Raw genomic sequence first — 21396 nt, 5'->3', positions numbered from 1 at the left:
GGCACATATGCACACTGTTGTAATTCCTACACCGTTCACCTGAGTTGGATGTACATACCCTCAAATTAAAGCTGACAGTCTGCAGTTAACGCACATTGTGTTTGTTTCATTCCAAATCCATTGTGGTGGTGTATAGAGCCAAAGATGTTAGAATTGTGTTGATGTCCCAATATTTCTGGACCTGACTGTATGTATGTATGTATGTATGTATGTATAACACCCAGTAAGGCAGAGAATGGGGGAGACACCCCAGGTTTATATAATGAAGCTCAAGCTCAGATATTTTGGTCACCTAATGCGAAGAGAGGACTCTTTGGAAAAGACCCTGATGCTGGGAAAGATGGAAGGCAAAAGGAGAAGAGGACGGCAGAGGATGAGATGGTTAGATAGCATCACTGAAGCAATGAGCATGAAACTGAGCAAACTCAGGGAGGCGGTGAAGGACAGGAAGGCCTGGCACAATATGGTTCATGGGGTCACTAAGAGTCGGACACGACTTAACGACTGAACAACAACATATATATATATATAAAAAGTCAGAACTTCCACCTATTTTAAAAAAAAAGCGGGGGGTTACACCCAGTAAGGCAAAGAATGGGAGAGACACCCCAGGTTTAAAATCCCTTTTCTGCCGGGTGGGGGAGTGAGAAACCCCTGCAGCAAATCGACGGAGCTGTAGCATCCTAGAGGGACTCCCCCAAAGACCATAGATTTGGGAGAGGAGGAGGGGCCAAACCATTTCCGCTGCTGGACTTCCGGCCTGGGTACCCGGAGGAGGGTTTTCCCACCTTCGGCTGGAGCCCGTGTTTTGTGGCTGTCTCGCGCTCCGGAGCAGGGAAGCGGCGATGCAAAAGGGTGAGTTGCAGAGGGCGGAGAAGGGCAGGCATTTCTGGGCGGGAGAAAAGAGGCGCGGCAAGCAGGCGTGGGCTGGAGACTTAAAAAGGGCGGGTTTTCTCCCCCCCTCATGGGGGATTTTTACAGTGCAATCCTAACCAAGCAGCTTGATCCCAAAAGAAGCGACTTATTTCCACGGAAAAGCTGGAAAAGGGGTAGCCAGCAGTGCATGATTTCCCCTTCCAATGGATTCAGTGCCTGCTGTCTCAATCGGTGTTTTTCAACCTTGGCCATTTTAAGAGGGGTGGACATCAATTCCCAGAATTCCCCAGTCAACCATGCTGGCTGGGGAATCCTGGGAGTTGATGTCCACCCCTCTTAAAGTGGCCAAGGTTGAGAAACACTGGTTTAAATGCTCCTAGGGTCCAATTGATAACCAATTAATTTAAATTAATTATATATAAACATATAAATTGAATGAAATGGATGGATGGATGGATGGATGGATGGATGGATGGATGGATGGATGGATGGATGGTAAAATGTGTTATCAGATATGCACCTTTGGCCCTTGAGAGACTTGCCGGGAGATGTGAAGCACATTTCAAGGGGAAAAAAGTAGTGGGTCAGGCCAGCAGAATCTGTTCCAATTCAATTAAATGGGCCTTCCTCAATTGGAGCCCCCACCAGCCGGATGACTTTCAGCTCCCAGCACTCCCCAGTCACAGTGGCAGAGGCTTCTGGGTGATGAAGAGCAAAGATCAGACCTTCACTTAGGTGGAAGAAGGTTGATTTAAATAGAGTACTCTTTTTTTAAATTGTAAGTTTATTGCAGTCAGAAGACCCCAGACAAAACAGAGCAGAATATAAATATTAAGTGGGACCAGAAGCCAAAACCAAAGGATGCAGATTGGATACAGATTCACGGTTAACCTATAATACCGGCGTTCCTAATGATTTCATTAGCTGCTTCTTTACTCTGATAGACACTGCCAAAATTTGGGGGGTTGCAAGAGTCACCTAGGGTTCTCTGTCAAACAGCAGAAACCTAGCTGATTCAAAATTAGACCTGCCTAGTGGCATCAGAATGAATTCTCACATTGATCATGAGGGCAGAGGCTGCTGAGTAAACTGTATCCAAGATAAGTTTGGATCAGAAAAGATAAGGGTTTTTTTTCCCTAAGGTCAGGAGAAAGTGAGGAAGAAACTAATGGTCTTGAGTTGCCTATATATAAGGTTCATCTTTGAAAGCAATAATGCTTGGAAGAATTCTGGTGCTGTCGCCATAACCCTTTGCTTAATGACTCCTATTAATCAGAATTCAGAAGGACTTGTTCCTTGAATAGTCATTTCCAGTTGTGAGCTCTAAGTTTATTTATTGCTTTTAAAATGACTGAAGAAGAAAAGGAACAAAACACAAAGATAATTATAATGCAAGCACGTACGTTCTCAAAGAAAAGAAAAACAACACATAAAAATGCTTTAAAAAAGTGAAAAAAACAACAGAAAAAAAGAAACATAGTATAATATATTTTGTTACAGCAGTTAACAGTTACAATTCTATATGTACTTATCTAATGTAAATATTATTCAGGTATGTATATATTAATTTCTAATACACTTATATAACTATCATTCTTTTTTAACCTAGTGTATTTTGTATAAATGAGTTCCATATTTCATTATATTTGTCCATACGAGGTCTACGTCTATAGGCAATCCACTCATAGGTGGCAAGTGCAATCAGGTCTTCAATCCATTGAGTGAATGGGGCCATACATTTATCTTTCCAATGCTGCAATATCAGTCTTTTAGCCATAGTAAGGGCACAGTGAATCCATTTATGTTGGATTTTAAAAGATTTTAGCTTTTGTCGCACAGTCCCCTACTTTCTCCCAAAACTTAGTAAGTATAGGACATTGTAAAGACGTGTGTTTTAAAGAAGCATTATCCTTATCACATCTCCAACAAAATGCTACCTTAGTCCTTTTCTATACAAATGTAATGGAGTCCAATACATACTAAATATTATTTTTGGTTGTATAAGTCATAGTTTAAGGTCCCTTGACACTCTTGTTATAGAAATTAAGACACTCTCCCATTGTCTAGGCCAGTGTTGTCCAAACTTGGCCACTTTAAGATGAGTGGACTTCAACTTCCAGAATTCCCCAGCTGGCTGGCTGGGGAATTCTGGGAGTTGAAGTCCACTCATCTTAAAGTGGCCAAGTTTGGACAACACTGGTCTAGGCAATATAGGAACCTTTAATTCTTTATTCTGCTCATTTCTTAGCATCTGCATATCAAATTGATTTATTAATAACAAATATCTATGAAAACTAAGTTGTTTTTTTTAGTTTTAAAGGATTTAACCAGTGGTTCTATTATCTCAGGTGTCTCAGAAGCTGCTGGTCCAAACAATGTTGTTAACAAATGTTGTAGCTGTAAATATTGCCATTGGATTACATCTGATAGATGATATTTATCTGTTAGCACAGCATATGTTAAAAATTCGTCTTCGTTTATCAGTTGGTCCAATGTCAATATCGCTAAAAGTTGATGGCAAGTAATCAGTTGGTCACTCTTATGCTGCATTTATGCAGTGAGCCTTTGAAATGAAGTATTAGATCAACAATGTCTTGTGAAGCACACATCACAATTGCTCTGGCTTTGAGATCATCATAAAAGAAATATCCTATTTTATTTGTGTCCTTGATAGCAATTATTGTTGGAATTAAGGGCTAGGGGAGACATGCAAAATCCCAGTTTGCATTCAGCCTGTGTTAATATGCTTTTGGGGTTTAGGATAGTGGATCAAGACTACTGTATTCCTGATGAATGAATGTTGGATTGTTGGCAAGATTCAGCACTTTAGGAGGGACAGGTAAGATGGCAATTAATATCTATTGGCATATTCTCAGTTTCCAGGGAATTGGAGTATATGGTGGGCTTATTGTCCTCCTAACTATTTATAGGATTCATTTCATTCATTCATTCATTCATTCATTCATTCATTCATTCATTCATTCATTCATTCATTCTACTATTTCCTGGAGAGGTTTTTCCCCCCCTTTCTCAAGGTTATTTCTTTTTATTAGTTAGTAAATTACTGTTTTTTTATATTCAGCTTCCCAGCTGGGTAAGCATATGTTGACTTCTTTTATGTCTCTGAATTTCTTTAAACTTGCTTAGTCCTCTTATTTCATTTTTGTGAGATTTTTGCACTCAAGATCAGATCAGAGGCCATTTTTTGTGCAGGGACCAAAGGGGTTTGGAATTTAACACTAATAGGTGCCTTTTTCTTTATCCAGATCTCGTTTTCCATCATTTAGCACTTTCCATTAAGAAAGCTAGGGTCGCCACTTAGCTTTCTGTTGTTTACCTAAAATATCTGTGATCAAAAATAAACCGCCCAGAGTCATTTAACAAGATGGGTGGTGACAAATTCAATAAATAAATAAACACATTCTTTGTGATCCATCAAAGGCTGGTTTCATTTGCCAGAATCACAGAGGAAAGATTACTAAAATCCTTGTCTGTTAGATCTTTCATATTCTCTTTTGCCTGCAAAAAAAAAAAAATCTCTGTTCATTGTATCAGAGTATGCAGCTTTACCTGCATAGGTCAACTCTGAAGCAATATTTGATGATTGATTTGTATCCTGCACAGATGAACAGTAGGGACTCAGAAACCAATCACTGTACTCAGAAGGTACTCAGAAACCAATCACTTTCTGCTTATTTGGAAGTGAAGAAGAAGGAATCTCTTGAGGGGGGAAAATTGTCTCTAATTTTTAGTCGGTTCTGCTCAGAATGTTGCAATACAGTCTCCTCATTAATGCAACCTTTACATACCAAACCCATTTTATAGCCCCCCCACCTAGTAAAAACCATGGACGTTGTTGTCTTATTCTGACCATAAATAGACAATTTATTCTTTTTATGGGGAGGAGTGCTTGCTTATCTTTTTGACACCTTCTCTGCTCCCTATTCATTTTTCCCCCCTTTTTTCTTAGTAAAACCATCCAATATTGTAACACTCCACTTGTCTTGTTTAGGGCAGTTGTGAACTGAATCTTCTCAAAGTTGCAAGATTAAGCCTATAAGCGAAGCCAAGGTGTAAGCAGGAGTGAGAATAAAGGTCAGTAAAAAAATAAAATAACCTTTCCCAAAAGTTTGGCAAGGAAAATGTAAGATAAAACATAGGAGTTGAAGTGAGAGGAGACCATCAAATGGATAATAGAAGCTAGCATTCTAATTCTTCTTTAAGTGTTATCTAAATATAGCTAATATGTTAATATTATTTATTTATTAAATTTATATGTTTATTTATACATTAATTGTATATATTTATTAAATAAATGTATTAAATAAATAAATGTTAATACTGGCATGTTCAATTGTTTTTGCTTCTAATACGTTAAAATTACATTCTGGTGGCAACCTGTGGTCAAGTTGTAGAGACTATAATATATGCTGCTTTGGGGGTTTTTAAGTTTTAGGGGCTCATTTTGGACTATTGGGGAGGTTAGAAATGGATTTGCCTTTGAGAAGGTTCCCCCCTCCTCCATCCTTAAAACCCTGCAAAAAGGCCAAAGTTGAGCCAAAAAAGACAATTGGTGGAGAAATTTAGGACCTCTCTGCTTCCCTTCTCCCTTATGTATTTTTATTGATTTTCAATGAAACAACAAAATATAAGAAAAAAATAGTAATAATAACAATAACTACAACAATAAATATGTCTCATCTCCCTTGTCATTTCAGGAAGAAAACTGTACTATTGAAATTTGGTCAGTGTGCCACTGAAATTCAGTGATGGAGTTTCAGTATCGGAGGCTGCGTGGTGGTTGTATGAGGCTTAGGGGCTACCTACTCCCTTATCACCTCTAGCTACTAGACCTGCTGGCTGGAACTGATGGGAGTTAAATCATTTTTTGTGCATCAGATTGCTCACCATTGTCTGAACCAGTGTTTCTCAATCTTGGCAGTTTTAAGCTGTGTGGACTTCAACTCCCAGAATTCCCCAGCCAGCATGAGAAACCCTGGTTTAGTGGCTCCTATAAGAGTAGATATAGATATAGATAGATATACTCCTATAGAGTAGTTAAAAATAGAGGGGTCCTGCTGGACACATTTCTACTTTTCCTCTGCTTATGGAAAGTTAAAAAAAAAATGGTCACGTTCATTCAGGAGATCTTCCATCTTCAGAGAATGTATCTCTGAATATGAGGTGTCTGAACCAGTTCAGGAGGCTTTGCTTTCTTTCCAGTGGACCTCCCAGGGAATCTGATTGGCTCCTGTTGGAGGAAAGGGGCTGGGCTGCTTCAAGGGATTGAGTTGACAAGCTGTGTTTACGTTCTTAGGCACGATGATGTTGGGACAAGAACAGGATCCTGGAGGAGGGAGCCAGCCCCCCAGAGCAACAGTGTCATTGCTCCGAAGCACAGCTAGTCAACAGGAGGTGAAAGTGGAAAATCAAGAGGATTTGGCCCAACTCTGGGAGACTCAGTGGCAGGAGTTCCTAAGTACAGTGGAAGCCCCACAGATTCTTCCAGAGCCCTCGCCATGGGAGGACGCTCACATCTTCTTAGCTTCCTTTGAGCAAGTGGCCACAGCTTTCCAGTGGCCCAAGGAAGAATGGGCAGCCCGTCTCCGGCCCACTCTTGGAGGAGATGCTGAGCAAGCCTATAGCAGGCTGGAGGTGGGAGACAGAGAGGATTATGGGAAAATGAAGGCAGCCATCTTGCAGGCGGATGCTGTGAGCCGGGAGAAGCAGCGGCAGCACTTCCGACGTTTCTGCTACCAGGAGGCTGAAGGGCCAAGGCAGGTATATAATCAGCTGCAGAGGCTTTGCCATCAATGGCTGAAAGTTGAGAGACACTCGAAGGAACAGATTCTGGAAATGCTAATCCTGGAGCAGTTTCTGGCCATCCTTCCACCAGAGATGCAGAGCTGGGTCAAGAGGCATAATGTGGAGAACAGTGATCAAGTAATATCCCTGGCTGAGGATTTCTTGCTCAGGCAGTGGGTGCCGGAGACAACAGAACCACAGGTATGTGTGAAGGGCGTCTTCTCTTCTTAGACGTTGGCTGCAGTCTGACAGAAAACAGCACAAAACAGTAGGGTTGAGCACAAAACAAACATTCGGAACTCAGAATGAAACAGCCCCACTTGGAACATTAATTTGGAACGTTTTGACAGAACATGAAATCTAGAGAACAATGGGAATTCAAAACAAGCTCTTTCTCCCTCATATCTATATTAGAGCCACAAAATATTTAAGTCCAAATCCAGGCTGACAGCTACCTACCACCCGATCTAAAGAAAAATTGCCAGGAGGATGATTTTAAAAAGTATTTAATCCTGCAGACTGCAAAAATGAGGCCTGTTCCTTTCATTATTTACTGGGGTCATTTCTGAAATTAAACCATCCCTTGCCATATCTGTCATATATGTAGTAGGCAGCGCTTAGCAAAAGCTATTACACCATGCAGAGGGCAAGGGACCAAGTAAATTATTTGTGTTCTCAGCATTCCTTGGGTGAGAACAGGCCAAATGATGTGGAAAGAGACACTGTTTTGTTCCAAATGTAAGACAAACCTTTAGAACATGGGATGTTCTCTTCCCAGAGGGGCTGAGTAATCCTTTGGTGATCAGGGGCCACGTTATCAGTTTAGTGGCAAGGGCAGCAGTAAATGGAACAATGAAGTGAGTAGGTGTGATCACATCATGTTCGTAATGGGGTTGGGGTGAGATGTTCCATTCCACTTCTCAGTAATTTAAAGAGTGTAATTGCTTTTTTTCCCTGCACTTTTGTCATTGCAAAGATTATTTTAAGGATTAAAACAGGGTTTCTCAAACTTTGCAGTACTGTGACAACCCCCCCCCAGGTAAATGTAATAATTTCATTGGTATTAGCATTTATCTCTGAAATGTTCATCTCTATCTTCCAGGGGTTCCCAAACGTTGCAAAATTGCAACTGCCTACTACGGGTTTGGACAGGCAAAGCAAGGAGCAGAATTATAATAGTGCTTCTCTTTTGCTTGTGCAATCCTGCTCAGGTTTCTAAAAATGTCTGATCCCCCTCTGAGTTGATCACACGCCACGATTTGAGAACCCCTAGATTATACTCATGGATGCCGCAGTTTAACTAGTGAAGTGAACCGGTATAACTTGATTCTCAGAAATTTTTTAAAAAGTCCAAGCAGAGACCAAAAAAACAACAGGCCAACAGCAAGAGACTACAGCCAATCTACTTTCAGCCAGTAATTGGCAATTGCAGGCAGAAAACAAGCCTGCTGGGCGGGCTGGCCTGTTTTTTGCCAGCAAGCTTTTTTAGTGTGTGAGCTGTATGGTGATGTCACTACATAAGCCTCATCTGACAGCAGCATCATAACCCAGCAGGGAAGATGGGCGACTTATAAATAAATAAAATAAATAAAAATGAGGGCAGCGTTTGTTATAACTTGTCATGGCTATTACAGCTAGTCCTTGTTTACCAACCACTCGTTCAGCAACTATTCAAAGTTACGACAGTGCTGAAAAAATACCTTTATGTTGTTGTTCTTCAGTTGTTAAGTCGTGTCCGACTCTTCGTGACCCCATGAACCATATTGCGCCAGGCCTTCCTGTCCTTCACTGCCTCCCTGAGTTTGCTCAGTTTCATGCTCATTGCTTCAGTGATGCTATCTAACCATCTCATCCTCTGCCGTCCTCTTCTCCTTTTGCCTTCAATCTTTCCCAGCATCAGGGTCTTCTCCAAAGACTCCTCTCTTCGCATTAGGTGACCAAAGTATCTGAGCTTGAGCTTCATTATCAGTCCTTCCAATGAGTAATCAGGGTTGATTTCCTTTAAGATTGACTGGTTTGACCTCCTAGCAGTCCAGGGGACTCTTAAGAGTCTTCTCCAGCACCACAGTTCAAAGGCATCAATTCTTCGGCGCTCAGCCTTCTTTATTGTCCAGCTCTCACAGCCATACATTACTACTGGAAAAACCATAGCTTTGACTATGCGGATCTTTGTCGGCAAGGTGACGTCTCTGCTTTTTAATATGCTATCTAGGTTTGCCATAGCTTTCTTCCCAAGGAGCAAGCGTCTTTTAATTTCAGGGCTGCAGTCTCCGTCTGTGGTGATCTTGGAGCCTAGATAAATGAAGTCTGTTACTGCTTCCATTTCTACCCCTTCTATTTGCCAGGAATTGATGGGTCCAGATGCCATGATCTTAGTTTTTTTAATGTTGAGTTTCAAGCCAGCTTTTGCACTCTCCTCCTTCACCCTCATCAAGAGGCCCTTTAGTTCTTCTTCACTTTCTGCCATTAGGGTGGTATCATCTGCATATCTGAGGTTATTGATGATTCTCCCTGCAATCTTAATTCCGGCTTGTGATTCTTCCAGCCTGGCATTTCTCATGATGTACTCTGCATATAGGTTAAATAAGCAGGGTGACAGTATACAGCCTTGTCGTACTCCTTTCCCTATTTTGAACTAATCGGTTGTTCCGTGACTGGTTCTAACTGTTGCTTCTTGGCCCGCATACAGATTTCTCAGGAGACAGGTAAGATGGTCTGGTACCCCCATCTCTTTAAGAATTTGCCACAGTTTGTTGTGATCCACACAATCGAAGGCTTTTGCATAGTCAATGAAGCAGAAGTAGATGTTTTTCTGGAACTCTCGTGCTTTCTCCATGATCCAGCGAATGTTGGCAATTTGATCTCTAGTTCCTCTGCCTCTTCGAAACCCAGCTTGTACATCCGGTAGTTCTCGGTTCACGTACTGCTGAAGCCTAGCTTGTAGGATTTTGAGCATAACCTTGCTAGCATGTGAAATGAGTGCAATTGTGCGATAGTTTGAGCATTCTTTGGCATTGCCCTTCTTTGGAATTGGAACGTAAACTGACCTTTTCCAATCCCGTGGCCACTGTTGCGTTTTCCAAACTTGCTGGCAAATTGAGTGCAGCACTTTAACACCATCATCTTTTAGTATTTTAAATAACTCAGCTGGAATCCTGTCATCTCCACTAGCTTTGTTGTTAGCAATGCTTCCTAAGGCCCACTTGACTTCACTCTCTAGGATGTCTGGCTCAAGGTCAGTGACCACACCAGCATGGACATCAGGGACATTAAGATCTTTCTTGTATAGTTCTTCTGTGTATTCTTGCCACCTCTTCTTAATCTCTTCTGCTTCTGTTAGGTCCCTGCCTTTTTTGTCCTTTATCATCCCCATCTTTGCACTAAACGTTCCTTTGATATCTCCAATTTTCTTGAAGAGATCTCTAGTCTTCCCCATTCTATTGTTTTCCTCAATTTCTTTGCACTGTTCATTTAAGAAGGCCTTCTTATCTCTCCTTGCTATTCTCTGGAAATCTGCATTCAGTTGCTTATATCTTTCCCTTTCACCCTTGCTTTTCACATTCCTTCTTTCCACAGCTATTTGTAATGCCTCATCAGACAGCCATTTTGCTTTCTTGCATTTCTTTTTCCTTGGGATGGTTTTAGTTGCTGCCTCCTGTACAATGTTACGGACCTCCGTCCATAGTTCTTCAGGCACTCTGTCTACCAAATCTAATCCTCTAAATCTATTCATCACCTTCACTGTGTACTCACAAGGAATATGATCTAAGTCATACCTGAGTGGTCTAGTGGTTTTCCCTACATTCTTCAATTTAAGCCTAAATTTTGCAGTAAGAAGCTCATGATCTGAGCCACAGTCAGCTCCTGGTCTTGTTTTTGCTGTCTGTATAGAGCTTCTCCATCTTTGGCTGCAAAGTATATAATCAATCTGGTTTCGGTATTGACCATCTGGTGATGTCCATGTGTAGAGTCGTCTCTTGTGTTGTTGGAAAAGAGTGTTTGCTATGACTAGCTTGTTCTCTTGACAGAACTCTATTAGCCTTTGCCCTGCTTCATTTTATGCTCCAAGGCCAAACTTGCCTGTTATTCCGATTATTCCTTGACTTCCTACTTTAGCATTCCAATCCCCTATGATGAAAAGGACATCTTTTTTTGGTGCTAGTTCTAGAAGGTGTTGTAGGTCTTCATAGAAGCGGTCAACTTCAGCTTCTTCAGCATCAGTGGTTGGGGCATAGACTTGGATTACTGTGATGTTGAATGGTTTGCCTTGGATTCGCACTGAGATCATTCTGTAGTTTTTGAGGTTGTACCCCATTACTGCCTTTCCCACTCTCTTATTGACTATGAGTGCAACTCCATTTCTTCTAAGGGTTTCTTGGCCACAGTAGTAGATATAATGGTCACCTGAATTAAATTCACCCATTCCCGTCCATTTCAATTTGTTGATTCCCAAGATGTCGACGTTCAATCTTGTCATCTCATGTCTGACCACATCCAGCTTGCCTTGGTTCATAGATCTTACATTCCAGGTACCTATACAATATTGTTCTTTACAGCATCGGACCTTCTTTTCGCTTCCAGATACATCCACAGCTGAACGTCCTTTCGGCTTTGGCCCAGCCGCTTCACTCTTTCTGGAGCTACTTGGAAATGCCCTCCGCTCCTCCCCAGTAGCATATTGGACATCTTCCGACCTGAGGGGCTCATCTTCCGGTGTCATATCTTTTAGCCTTTTAACATTGTCCATGGGGTTTTCTTGGCAAGGATACCAGAGTGGGTTGCCATTTCCTTCTCCAGTGGACCACATTTTGTCAGAACTCTCTGTCATGACCTGCCCATCTTGGGTGGCCCTGCACGGTATAGCTCATGGCTTCACTGAGTTACGCAAGCCCCTTCGCCACGACAAGGCAGTGATCCATGAAGGGGCCCTTTATGACCAACTTACAACCATTTACAACCTTCGCAGCGCCCCTCAGTCATGTGATCGCTGTAAAGTCAGTACATGTCCTGAGACTTCTTGTTTTTCTTTTTTTCCCCCTTTGCCGAGTGGAGAGATTGGAGAAGAAGGGGTTAGAAGAGAGTAAGCAATGGGGAATACACATCGAAAGCAATGTGCTGGTGCACAACTTGGAACTTGGAACCCCCTTTGGGTCCCTCCAGAAGTGATGGAATTTCCATTGCTAAGCTGTGCAGTCATATGACTGCTTCGCTTAGTGACAGGAATTCAGGTCCCAATTAGGGTAATTAAGCAAGGGGTACCTGTACTGTCTATTGCTCCTCTCCCTTGCCTTCCTTTCCCAGCCTCTTCACAATCTCTCACATCCACTTGGTTATTCCTGTAGGTAGGACAGGAAGGAGATCCTGGATCTGCAAATCTGCAGCGTCTGGAGACAGCTCCATCTGATGCCGGGCAGAGACTACAACTTGGCAGGGAGCTGAAGCTGGAAGAAGATGCTGATGCAGGTAAGACTTGCTGTATTTATTTTAATTTAAAGCATTTGGGGGGCTGTCCAGCTCAGTGTGACTGGGTGGTGTTAAAAAGAATGATCAGGTATTGGACACTTAAGTCCTCCAAAGAGAGACCGAAAGAGCCAGTCATGTTTAACTTGGAGAAAAGACGATGGGAGTGGGGGATATGACGGCATTAAATGCTCGAAGGGATGTCACAGCTGGTGAAAGAAGATGGCGCCCTACGTGGGGCTGCCTTTGAAGACCACCAGAAATATAATTCATTTGGAATAGGACAGCTCAGCTATTGGCAGGTACATGCTGTCATGAGGCCACAGTTCTTATACTCTGGGCTCTACTCTGGTTCCTCTTGGCGTCTAAGTACCCTCTATTATTGTAAAGGAATTTGGAGCAGACCTTGGGGAGAGGGAAGGAATGAGCCACACATTAAGAGGGGACTTGCAGGCCAGACTGCATAAGAAACAAATTCAAAATAACCCCGCCTTGATTTTGTTTAGTATAAGATGGGACAGAGAGAAACAGGGATCGGCTTTCAAGATGGATGTCAGCCCTTCCAGGTAGGCCAGGCCAAGAGACAGTCACAGCAGGGATTCCAGGAATGTTCTTCCTTCCTAAAGTAGAAAAACAATATCAGGAAACCCTGTTCCAGTTTCCCTTCGATGGTTCCCCCTTAGTGGCTCCCTCATACCTTCTCTGTCCCCAAGGTCAGCTCGAAATAGTTTTGACAATTATCCCCAAGGACAGGTCACAAAAATGTGGTCTTAAGTTTAAGGGAGATCTGTTCCCGCTGAATACTCGGGAAAACCTGAGAGCAGTTCAGCTGTGCAGCTGGTGACCTTGAGTGGTGGGGGGGGTTTCCCTTTCTTCAGACTTGTTCAACAGGAGGCTAGAAAGAGACGTTTTCTTCTAAAGTGCTGCACTAAACAGGGGCCTCTGTCCTTCTTTGATTCTGTGATGGTGAGGTAGCCATGCCAAGCTCTACCTCCTGCACTGGATGTGACAGAAAGGAATTGTGACGTTGTGGCCCTTGCTAGCTTTTCATTTCTGAACCACTGCTTCTTCTCAGGGTGTGTCCCGTTGGGCTACAGAGTCTGCTCATGTGCACTGTGCATGCTCAGTGCATGTGGCGAAACCGTCGATGCGTGATGCAACAAGAGATTTGTTCTTTAACCAGCTTGTCACTGATCAGGGCTGAGAGAGAGCACTGGCTTCTATGTCAGTGGGAGGTCTAGAACCTGGGTTCCCTGCTCCAATCCAGCACATTCCCACTAGCCCACCTGTCAGGCCTAGCCCAAGGAACTCCAAGAGACCATGTAAATTCAGTCCAGCTATGTATATTAGCTACAACTTCTAGCAAGAATCTTCCCAGACTGAAACCCCAGCTCTCAAGTAACGCCAGCCACAACATTGTGAATTCCTCAGGGAGGTGCCAGTCTCATCCTCTTTTATCTCCCACGCTCCTCAGGAGATGTAAGAACATGTTTTTCTCCCTGAGCCTGGCCTTCATAATTCCATTCCATCACACCATCCAGGCTCTGGGGCTGAGAGAAAGGGACTGAACAGGATTCCCCAGGGAACTTCCTTAGCTGAGTGGAGACTAGCATCCGGGTCTTCCCATTCCTAGTCCAGCCCCTTCATTGCAAGACCACGCTTGGTCTCTGAACTGATTTGTATAATTGTGTTTTCCCCGTGTGTTTGATCTTCTTGGTCTGGTGCAGTGTTTCTCAACCGTGGCAACTTTAAGCCGTGTGGACTTCAACTCCCAGAATTCCCCAGCCAGCAACGCTGGGAGTTGATGTCCACACGGCTTAAAGTTGCCACGGTTGAGAAACACTGGTTTAGTACCTTTGACCAATATATGATTTCGGTGTAGAGCTAGAGAAATCAGGGCGGGTTTCTGCATCTTTCTAGCAAATATATTTATGTATGTATTTTATATGCTCAGGGCTATTAATGACTAAGCCACATTTATTTATCTAGTTATCAAGTTTGTCACCACCCATCTCATTGAAACAGCTCTGGGTGGTTTACAGCAGAAATAAAATTCATTCAAATGCAATATGAAAGCAGTCCTAAAAATAAATAGGTTCCAAGGAAGATGGAGAGTAATTTTAGGGAGCGTCGTCAGGGGGCTAACCACCACCCGCGATGGGTAGAGCCCAGATCACCCCATGCACACTGACAGAGCCAGGTCTTTAAATCTTTTCAGAAAGCTGGGAAGGTATCCCAAATTTATTTATCCCAGAATAATCTTCAAAGGGGCCATAAACTGAGACCAATCTGTGACATTACCAGGTTTAAACAACAGCTTACATGATCAGGACAATGATATTTAGTGCAGGTATTTGAGTAACCCCCAAAGCAATAAAATGTGTGTGGGAGTGTTTAATTTAAGCCCGTTATATGATCCCTTTTCTTGATATCGACCATTCGGGGCTCTCTTCTAACTTTGTTTAGTGCTCGAAATCCAGGAAATATTTGCTTGCCAATAAGACGTCATGCCGTTTATAAGTTTGTTAACTGTATTCTCATGGCCCATGTGTGCTCTCATTGGAGATGTGCCTGTCATTTCTGCAGATATTTGGAAGCTGCGCGAGAGTGAAAATCATCCACAAGGAAGATCGAAGCAAACAGAGCAACACGGGGTGCCCCCGGAGAGAGCTAATAATGTTGCTGTACAACATCATAATCAGGAAGAGTCCCCTGAGAATCAGCACAGGACAGAGGGACAGCAGGAAGCATACCGTATGGAGGAGAGACCTCTTGGGGTTAATTATGAGGAGGCGGGTAGGAAAGCAGAAATAATTGTCCTCTGTCCAGACAACCAGAAGGAGAAAAGAAGAAAGCAGTGCCTGGTGTGTGGGAAGAGTTTCACCCGCAAGGCGACCCTCACCCGGCATGAAAGAATCCACACGGGGGAACGATCGTACAGGTGTTTCCAGTGTGGCAAAAGTTTCTATGACAAGACAGCCCTGAAGAGACATCAGAGGACCCACAACGCGGATCAAGGATATCCTCATGCCGCTTACTCCCAGCCGGGTGAGATCTTCGCTCTTCCTTCTCCAAAGGAAATCACACGGTACATATGCAGTGAGTGTGGGGAAAAATTTGACAGCATTCTGGACCTCAACATACATGAAAGAATTCATCAAGAGCAGAATCCCAATAGCCAGACAGAGTGTGGAGAGAAATCTGAAAGAAATCAAAATCCGGAGCTGAGAAAACAGCAAATGCCCCTCGCTGAAGAGAGAGCCTACAAGTGTTCTGAATGCGAGAAAAGCTTTATATGGGTTTCATCGTATCGGAGGCATAAAAAGATCCATGTAAAGAACAAAGCCATCCCGGCTTCGTATGAAAGGAAAAGCTTCAAGCAGATGTCGCATCTCGAGACACTTCAGCCTCTCCCAGCTGGAGAGAAACATTACAAATGCCCTGAGTGTGAGAAGAGTTTCCTGGAGCTTGTATCCTTACAAAGACATAGCAAAGTTCACCAGAGAGGAAAACTAGGAGCCCCTTTGCAAAAGACACTTACTACAGAGGGAAAATCCTGTTCAGAGTGTGGGAAGAGTTTTAATCGGATGTCACACCTAATAAGACACCAGCGTGTCCATACTGGAGAGAAACCCTACACATGCACAAAATGTGGGGAGAGTTTCACGTGGGAGACAGCTTTTGAAAGACATGTCAAGGCCCACAAGAAAAAGAAATCGGGACCACCACTGCCAACAATATCTGTTACGCAGGAGACATCCTGTCACTGTTTGGAGTGTGGGAAGAGATTCAAGCAGGAGTCAGACCTCATTCAGCATCAACGTATCCACACTGGTGAGAAGCCCCACAGATGTACCGAATGTGGGGAGACTTTTATGTGGCCTTCGTCTCTCAATCTACATCAGAAGAAGGTCCACAGGGGAAAGCGATTGGTCCCCCTCCTCCAAAAACTACCCTTGGTGCAAGGGAGATCCTACAAATGTTTTGAGTGTGGCAAAAGTTTTGACCGTCCCTCAAGCTTAATAAATCACCGACACATCCATACTGGAGAAAAGCCTTATCAGTGCACCAGCTGTGAGAAAAGTTTCATGTGGCCTCGATCTCTCCAGAGGCACCGAAAGATCCATGACAGCAGGAAACCAGGGGGCCCTTTGCCAAAAATATCAATTACACAGGAGAAGCCCTACGCGTGTTCTGATTGTGGGAAATGCTTCGGCCATACATATCTCCTGATTCAGCATCGGCGCGTCCACACTGAAGAGAAACCATATACATGTGCAAAATGTGGTGAGAGCTTCAGGTGGGCTTCATCTATGAGCCTGCACCAAAAGAAGGTCCATGGGGCAAAGAAACTGGCCCATCTTCTTCCAAGTCAGCCAGACAGGCAGAAAAAACCTTACAGATGTTCTCAGTGCGGGAAAAGATATAGGATACCCTCATACCTCTCAAGCCATCAGAGCACTCATACGGGGGAGAAACAGCACAAGTGCACCATTTGCGGGAAAAGTTTCTTCTGGCAGTCCTCTCTCGGGGTACATCTCAAGAACTTCCATAAGAAAAAGAAACAGGTCCCCGCTTTGCCACCTGTGTCTCGGGAACAAGGGAATTCCAAGCAACGGCAGATCCCTGCCGAAGGCAAACCTTTCAAGTGCTCCAAATGCGAGGAGAGTTTCGTGGGGTATTCAGCTCTTCTGCGACATAGAAAGATCCATGAGAGAGAAAAACTGGGACTCTTGTTCCAAACAATATCGGTTCCCCCGGAGAAATCGTATCCCTGTACCTACTGTGGGAAAAACTTCAACTGGCCATCCCGCCTAGTGAGACATCAACGCATCCATACCCGGGAGAGACCCTGTAAGTGCCCTGATTGTGGAGAGAGCTTCATGTGGGATTCAGCTCTTAAAATACACCAGGAGAAGATCCATAAAAGAAAGAAGCTGGTCTCTCTTCTGCCCAAAGATGACACTGACAAAGAGAAAACTCACCAATGCTCAGACTGTGGGAAAACCTTCACCTCTGCATCATCTCTCATAAGGCATCGGAGTATCCACACAGGAGAAAAACTCCATAAACCCACCCACGGTGAAGAGAATTTCCTATGGAATTCAGCACTCCAAAGACACCAGGCCTATAAGAGAGAGAAACCGAGTTCTCTGCTTCAAAAGCTACCCAGCGGACCAGGAGGCTCCTTCCAGTGCTCCATGTGCGGGAAAAGCTTCAGCAAGAGAAGGCTGCTGCGGAGACACAAACACGTCCACACCAAGGATAAGCGTTACACCTGCACCGAATGTGGGAAATGGTTCACTCAGTCCGCGAGCTTGAAAAGACACTATTTCGCCCACAAAGGAGAAAAGTCGTTCCGTTGCTCGCACTGTGACAAAAGCTTTGTTTACAAAGACAGTCTCATAAGGCACAAGAAGTCTCACGCCGGGTTGGTGCAGTTCACCATGCAGGTGCTGAACAACGAATTCTTTGCGAGACCTGAATCGCCCCAGTTCGTACCGCTGGAGTCTGGCGTGTGCAGCACTCCGCTAGACCTCCAGGAGGAGAAACCCATCCCGGCTTTGAATGCTCCGGAAAAGGTGTCGATGTGATCTCAAAGCAGACGAAGGACACAGGAGCTGCCATTGAGAAATCGTGCTGCTGTTTCAGCAGCAGACCAGAGAAAGGACAACCGATGTTCCTGCCTGTTTGAGTGGAAGAAAACCTTCCAAAATCTTCTCTTAGCCGTAACCTAATGAAAGCAATGGTTCCACCAAAGCGTGCAGAAGATAAGCAAACCTAAGTCCAGAATATTGTGATTTTTGCCTGTCTGGGACCACGTTGTGTTGTTCTTCCCAGCCCCTTAACTGCATTTTAAAAAATCCCAGAGCATGGATGCCCACCCAGCAAGCGGTGAGAAAAGATGCATTTGGCTTCGTTGTTGAACACGAAGTCAAATTAGTTGCCTCTTGTATATTGGTAGACGCAGATAATTGGGTTGAATTGGGTTGGGCTGGGTGGGAAAAGAGAACAGACTCAGGTTTTTAGGTTTTTAAGTACATTGACAAAAAGGTTTTTAAAAAACAAGGAAGGGAATACATTTGTGCCATATCCTGTTTCACACAAAATGCTGCAGTGTTGATTCTTGCTGTGAAAGTCCTCAGAAGTATATGTAATATAATGATTGGGAATTCTTTTGCATAATTCAACTTTTATCGTCACGGTCACAGTGTTATTTGTTCAGTTTTACGGAGGGGGGGAAACTGCTAATAAAAGCAACATGCAGAATTAACAAATAGGGCTTGTTCTGTTCCTCCATAGCAAAAGCCATAGGGTCATAGCTCCAGTGTACATGTCCACTGTACAGAAAGTCCCCAGATTCAGTCTTGACACCCCTGGGGAGATGAGGAAAAACATGAGAGCTGCTGCCATTGTTGGACTCGCATTGGGCTAAGCCACGGTTTGAACCATGTTGTGTTGAATAAACCACAATCAGCTGGTTCCCACAACATACTGTGCAGATGCAGAGGTCACACTAAGCCATAATTGGGGAAGGGGGTGGTTGGACTTTTTTATATGGATGTCCTATGCTGTTGATTTCTGCTAGTCACTGTTGATGGTCTCAGGCTGGATGGAGTAGTGGTTTGACTCTGTCTAACAGGACTTAGAATTGTGGGAGGTGTCTCAGCCTGTTGAGAACCTTCTAGGCTGGAGGACGTTGAATGATGTGCTGACCGTATTCACAACAGGCTGCGTCAGGAACCACTTTGCCAAATGTAACTCTGCTTGTCTGGTCTGAACATCAAGAGAAGCCCTGCTGGAGGTCCCCCCTCCTCCAGGGAGTGGGCCAGACAACAGGTCCTTTTCAGAGGTACCTTCGTGCTTTGAAATACTTTCCTTCTGGAGATCTGTTTGGCCTGACCCTGTGTTTCCCAAAGCTCTGAAGACTGTCTTGTCCAAGTGGGCTTCTGATCTTGGATGATTAGGGGCAACCATCTTTGTTTTGTTTTATTATGCTACCATTTTTATGCATTTCGTGGCTTTGTGGTACACAGGCCAAAGTCAGCATGATCCAGGCAGTTCACAAACACTGTAAATAAATTAACTCACCCCCGTTTAAGGGAATTCTATCCATTAAATCAAGGTTTTACCTAGAACGATGGCACTTATCTGTGAATTACATAGTTATTCAAATGTCGTAAATTGATGCAATAAATGTAAGTTCTTATTTAACTGACAGCTGCTCCTCTGAACGATCCATTAAATCAGATTTTACTGTGATTTGGTTGCTGAATGAACCCGCAGTACCCCGAACAGACTAGATTTGCATGCTCTAGACTCAGACACAAACCATCCAACCCATTTAAAACCAGCCAGTAATACAGATTTAGATATCAAGTCTTCCAAATGACCTGGTCCATTTCGTCGTGTGAATGCAGCCATTGTTTGGAGCTCTCTTTTTTGCCTCTGAACATTTCAGCTTCATTGGAAGACCCAGCTTGAATTCTGACAAGACTAAAATGTGGGTGGGTTAGTCTGGGCCACAGTGGACAGTTTGCCGTTATGTACACTGTGTGAACTCAGGCAATTGGATTAATTAGAACAGTGTTCTCCAAGCATGCTGGCTGGGGAATTCTGGGAGTTGAAGTCTACACATCTTAAAGTTGCTGAGGTTGGGAGACACTGATTTAGATATATAAGCCGGGTGGAATGAGACTAATCTTGAATTATGATTTAAAAAAAAAAGGAATATATCTATACAATCGTCATATTGCCAGAAAGAAGAAAGCATGTTTTATTATAAAGCCACTTACGGGAATTCCATGGCTGAAAAGGAGGAGCTGAAAACAAGGGAGAGAAAGAAGCAGGGAAAGAAGATAAACAGGTTTTTGGAAGAATACATCGCGTACAGATTAACCACGCTGCTTCTAGAGACAAGCAGAAGTCCCGCAGAATGGAGGGATTCAGCACTTTCATGAGGACTAGTCTTTCTGTACTTCAAGCGAATCTCAAGAAGGTTGAGAACCGAGTCCTGAGAATACGTTCGAAGAGGCAATGTCTCGTGTTTCTTAATCTCTTGGACCTACTTCAGAGGTGGAAAAAGCTGTGCAGAGGCTGATGGGGGGGGTTACACTCGCACCCTACCTTATCTATCTACTCTTCCCTCTTCCCATCCATGCCAGCTCAGGACCCTGTTACACATATTTAATCTTGCAATTTTCTTGGGGCAGAAGTTGGGCGCAAGGACTAAAGATCCTTCTAGTTCAATGCTTTTCAAACTTGACAACTTTAAGACGTGGACTTCAATTCCCAGAATCCTGGGAATTGAAGTCCACATGTCTTAAAGTTGCCAAGTTTGAAAAACACTGATTTATAATGTCCTTCATGGTATAGGGCATGGAACCGTCTGCCCACGCTGGCTGGGGAATTCTGGGAATTGAAGTCCCCACATCTTAAAGTTGCCAAGTTTGAAAAACACTGATTTATAATGTCCTTCGTGGCACAGGGCATGGTTATTGGAGGGACCGACTGCCCATCCCGTACAATCCAGCACAGTCAGCATGCCCCAGGTCCCACTGATTAAGCACTGGGCCCTGATGGGACCTGCAAAGATACCCCCTAGAAATCCATATGGCCCCCATCCTGGGCTTATTTAGATCATGTTGGCTGGGGAATTCTGGGAGCTGAAGTCCACCTATCTTAAAGTTGCCAAGTTTGAAAACACTGTTCTAACTGAATATTCTACCCCCTACAGGAGCCAGTCAGACTCTTCCAATTAGAGGGCTACAAGCAGGGCAGGAAGATGCCCCCCCCCAAAGTCCTGGCATCTGGCACTACGGCCGCGTTATTACCTATCACGACTGACAGCCACGAGTGGTTGCTGAAACAGCAATGTTTCTTCTGTAAATGCTACAACGAGGGTGTTGCACAAACAGGGACAACAGTAATAAATGGGAGGGGGTGCACACATTGTTAAAACCGGTTTCCTCTGGTTCAAGCACGAGCACCAGGGTTGTGTGCATCCGTGACTCTGCAGCGTGGCAGATTGTGACTTCTCTCCCTCCTCCATCTTTGGCGGTGGCTGGGTTTGCTGACCTGCCTGGTCAAACTGTTCTGCAGACCTCAAAAACTTTGCACGCTGTTTTGTGATTTGCCCTAATAAAATAGTGCCCTAATACAGATTCTGGCATTCAGATTCTCTGCCCGCTCCCCGAAACCAAACTAGACAGACTGTACCTTGGCCTGTTTATTGATATTTGCAACAAGCATTTG

General features: G+C 43.8%; 1 protein-coding gene across 2 annotated transcripts; it reads left to right on the top strand.

Annotated features, from left to right (window-relative positions):
• The first annotated feature begins 746 nt into the window (after positions 1-746).
• LOC103050044 (uncharacterized) lies at positions 747-20046 on the top strand. Of its 2 annotated transcripts, none has more exons than XM_088129334.1 (6): positions 747-855; positions 3637-3715; positions 4894-4971; positions 6194-6882; positions 12024-12144; positions 14728-20046. In XM_088129334.1, exons 4-6 carry the CDS (start codon positions 6199-6201, stop codon positions 17733-17735), a joined length of 3813 nt encoding a protein of 1270 aa, XP_087985460.1. In that variant the 5' UTR covers positions 747-855; positions 3637-3715; positions 4894-4971; positions 6194-6198; the 3' UTR covers positions 17736-20046. The 2 variants fall into 2 exon arrangements, with proteins under 2 accessions (XP_087985460.1, XP_087985459.1); XM_088129333.1 differs by having other exon boundaries at positions 4889-4971.
• Positions 20047-21396: the final 1350 nt, after the last annotated feature.

The sequence above is a fragment of the Python bivittatus genome, unplaced genomic scaffold (assembly GCF_059951505.1).
Source record: "Python bivittatus isolate LINGU-HERP-01145 unplaced genomic scaffold, Pbiv_v1 ctg000810_np1212, whole genome shotgun sequence".
Classification (NCBI taxonomy): Eukaryota; Metazoa; Chordata; class Lepidosauria; order Squamata; family Pythonidae; genus Python; species Python bivittatus.
Note: the sequence above shows the minus strand (reverse complement) of the source record. Positions and strands in the feature narration are given on the sequence as shown.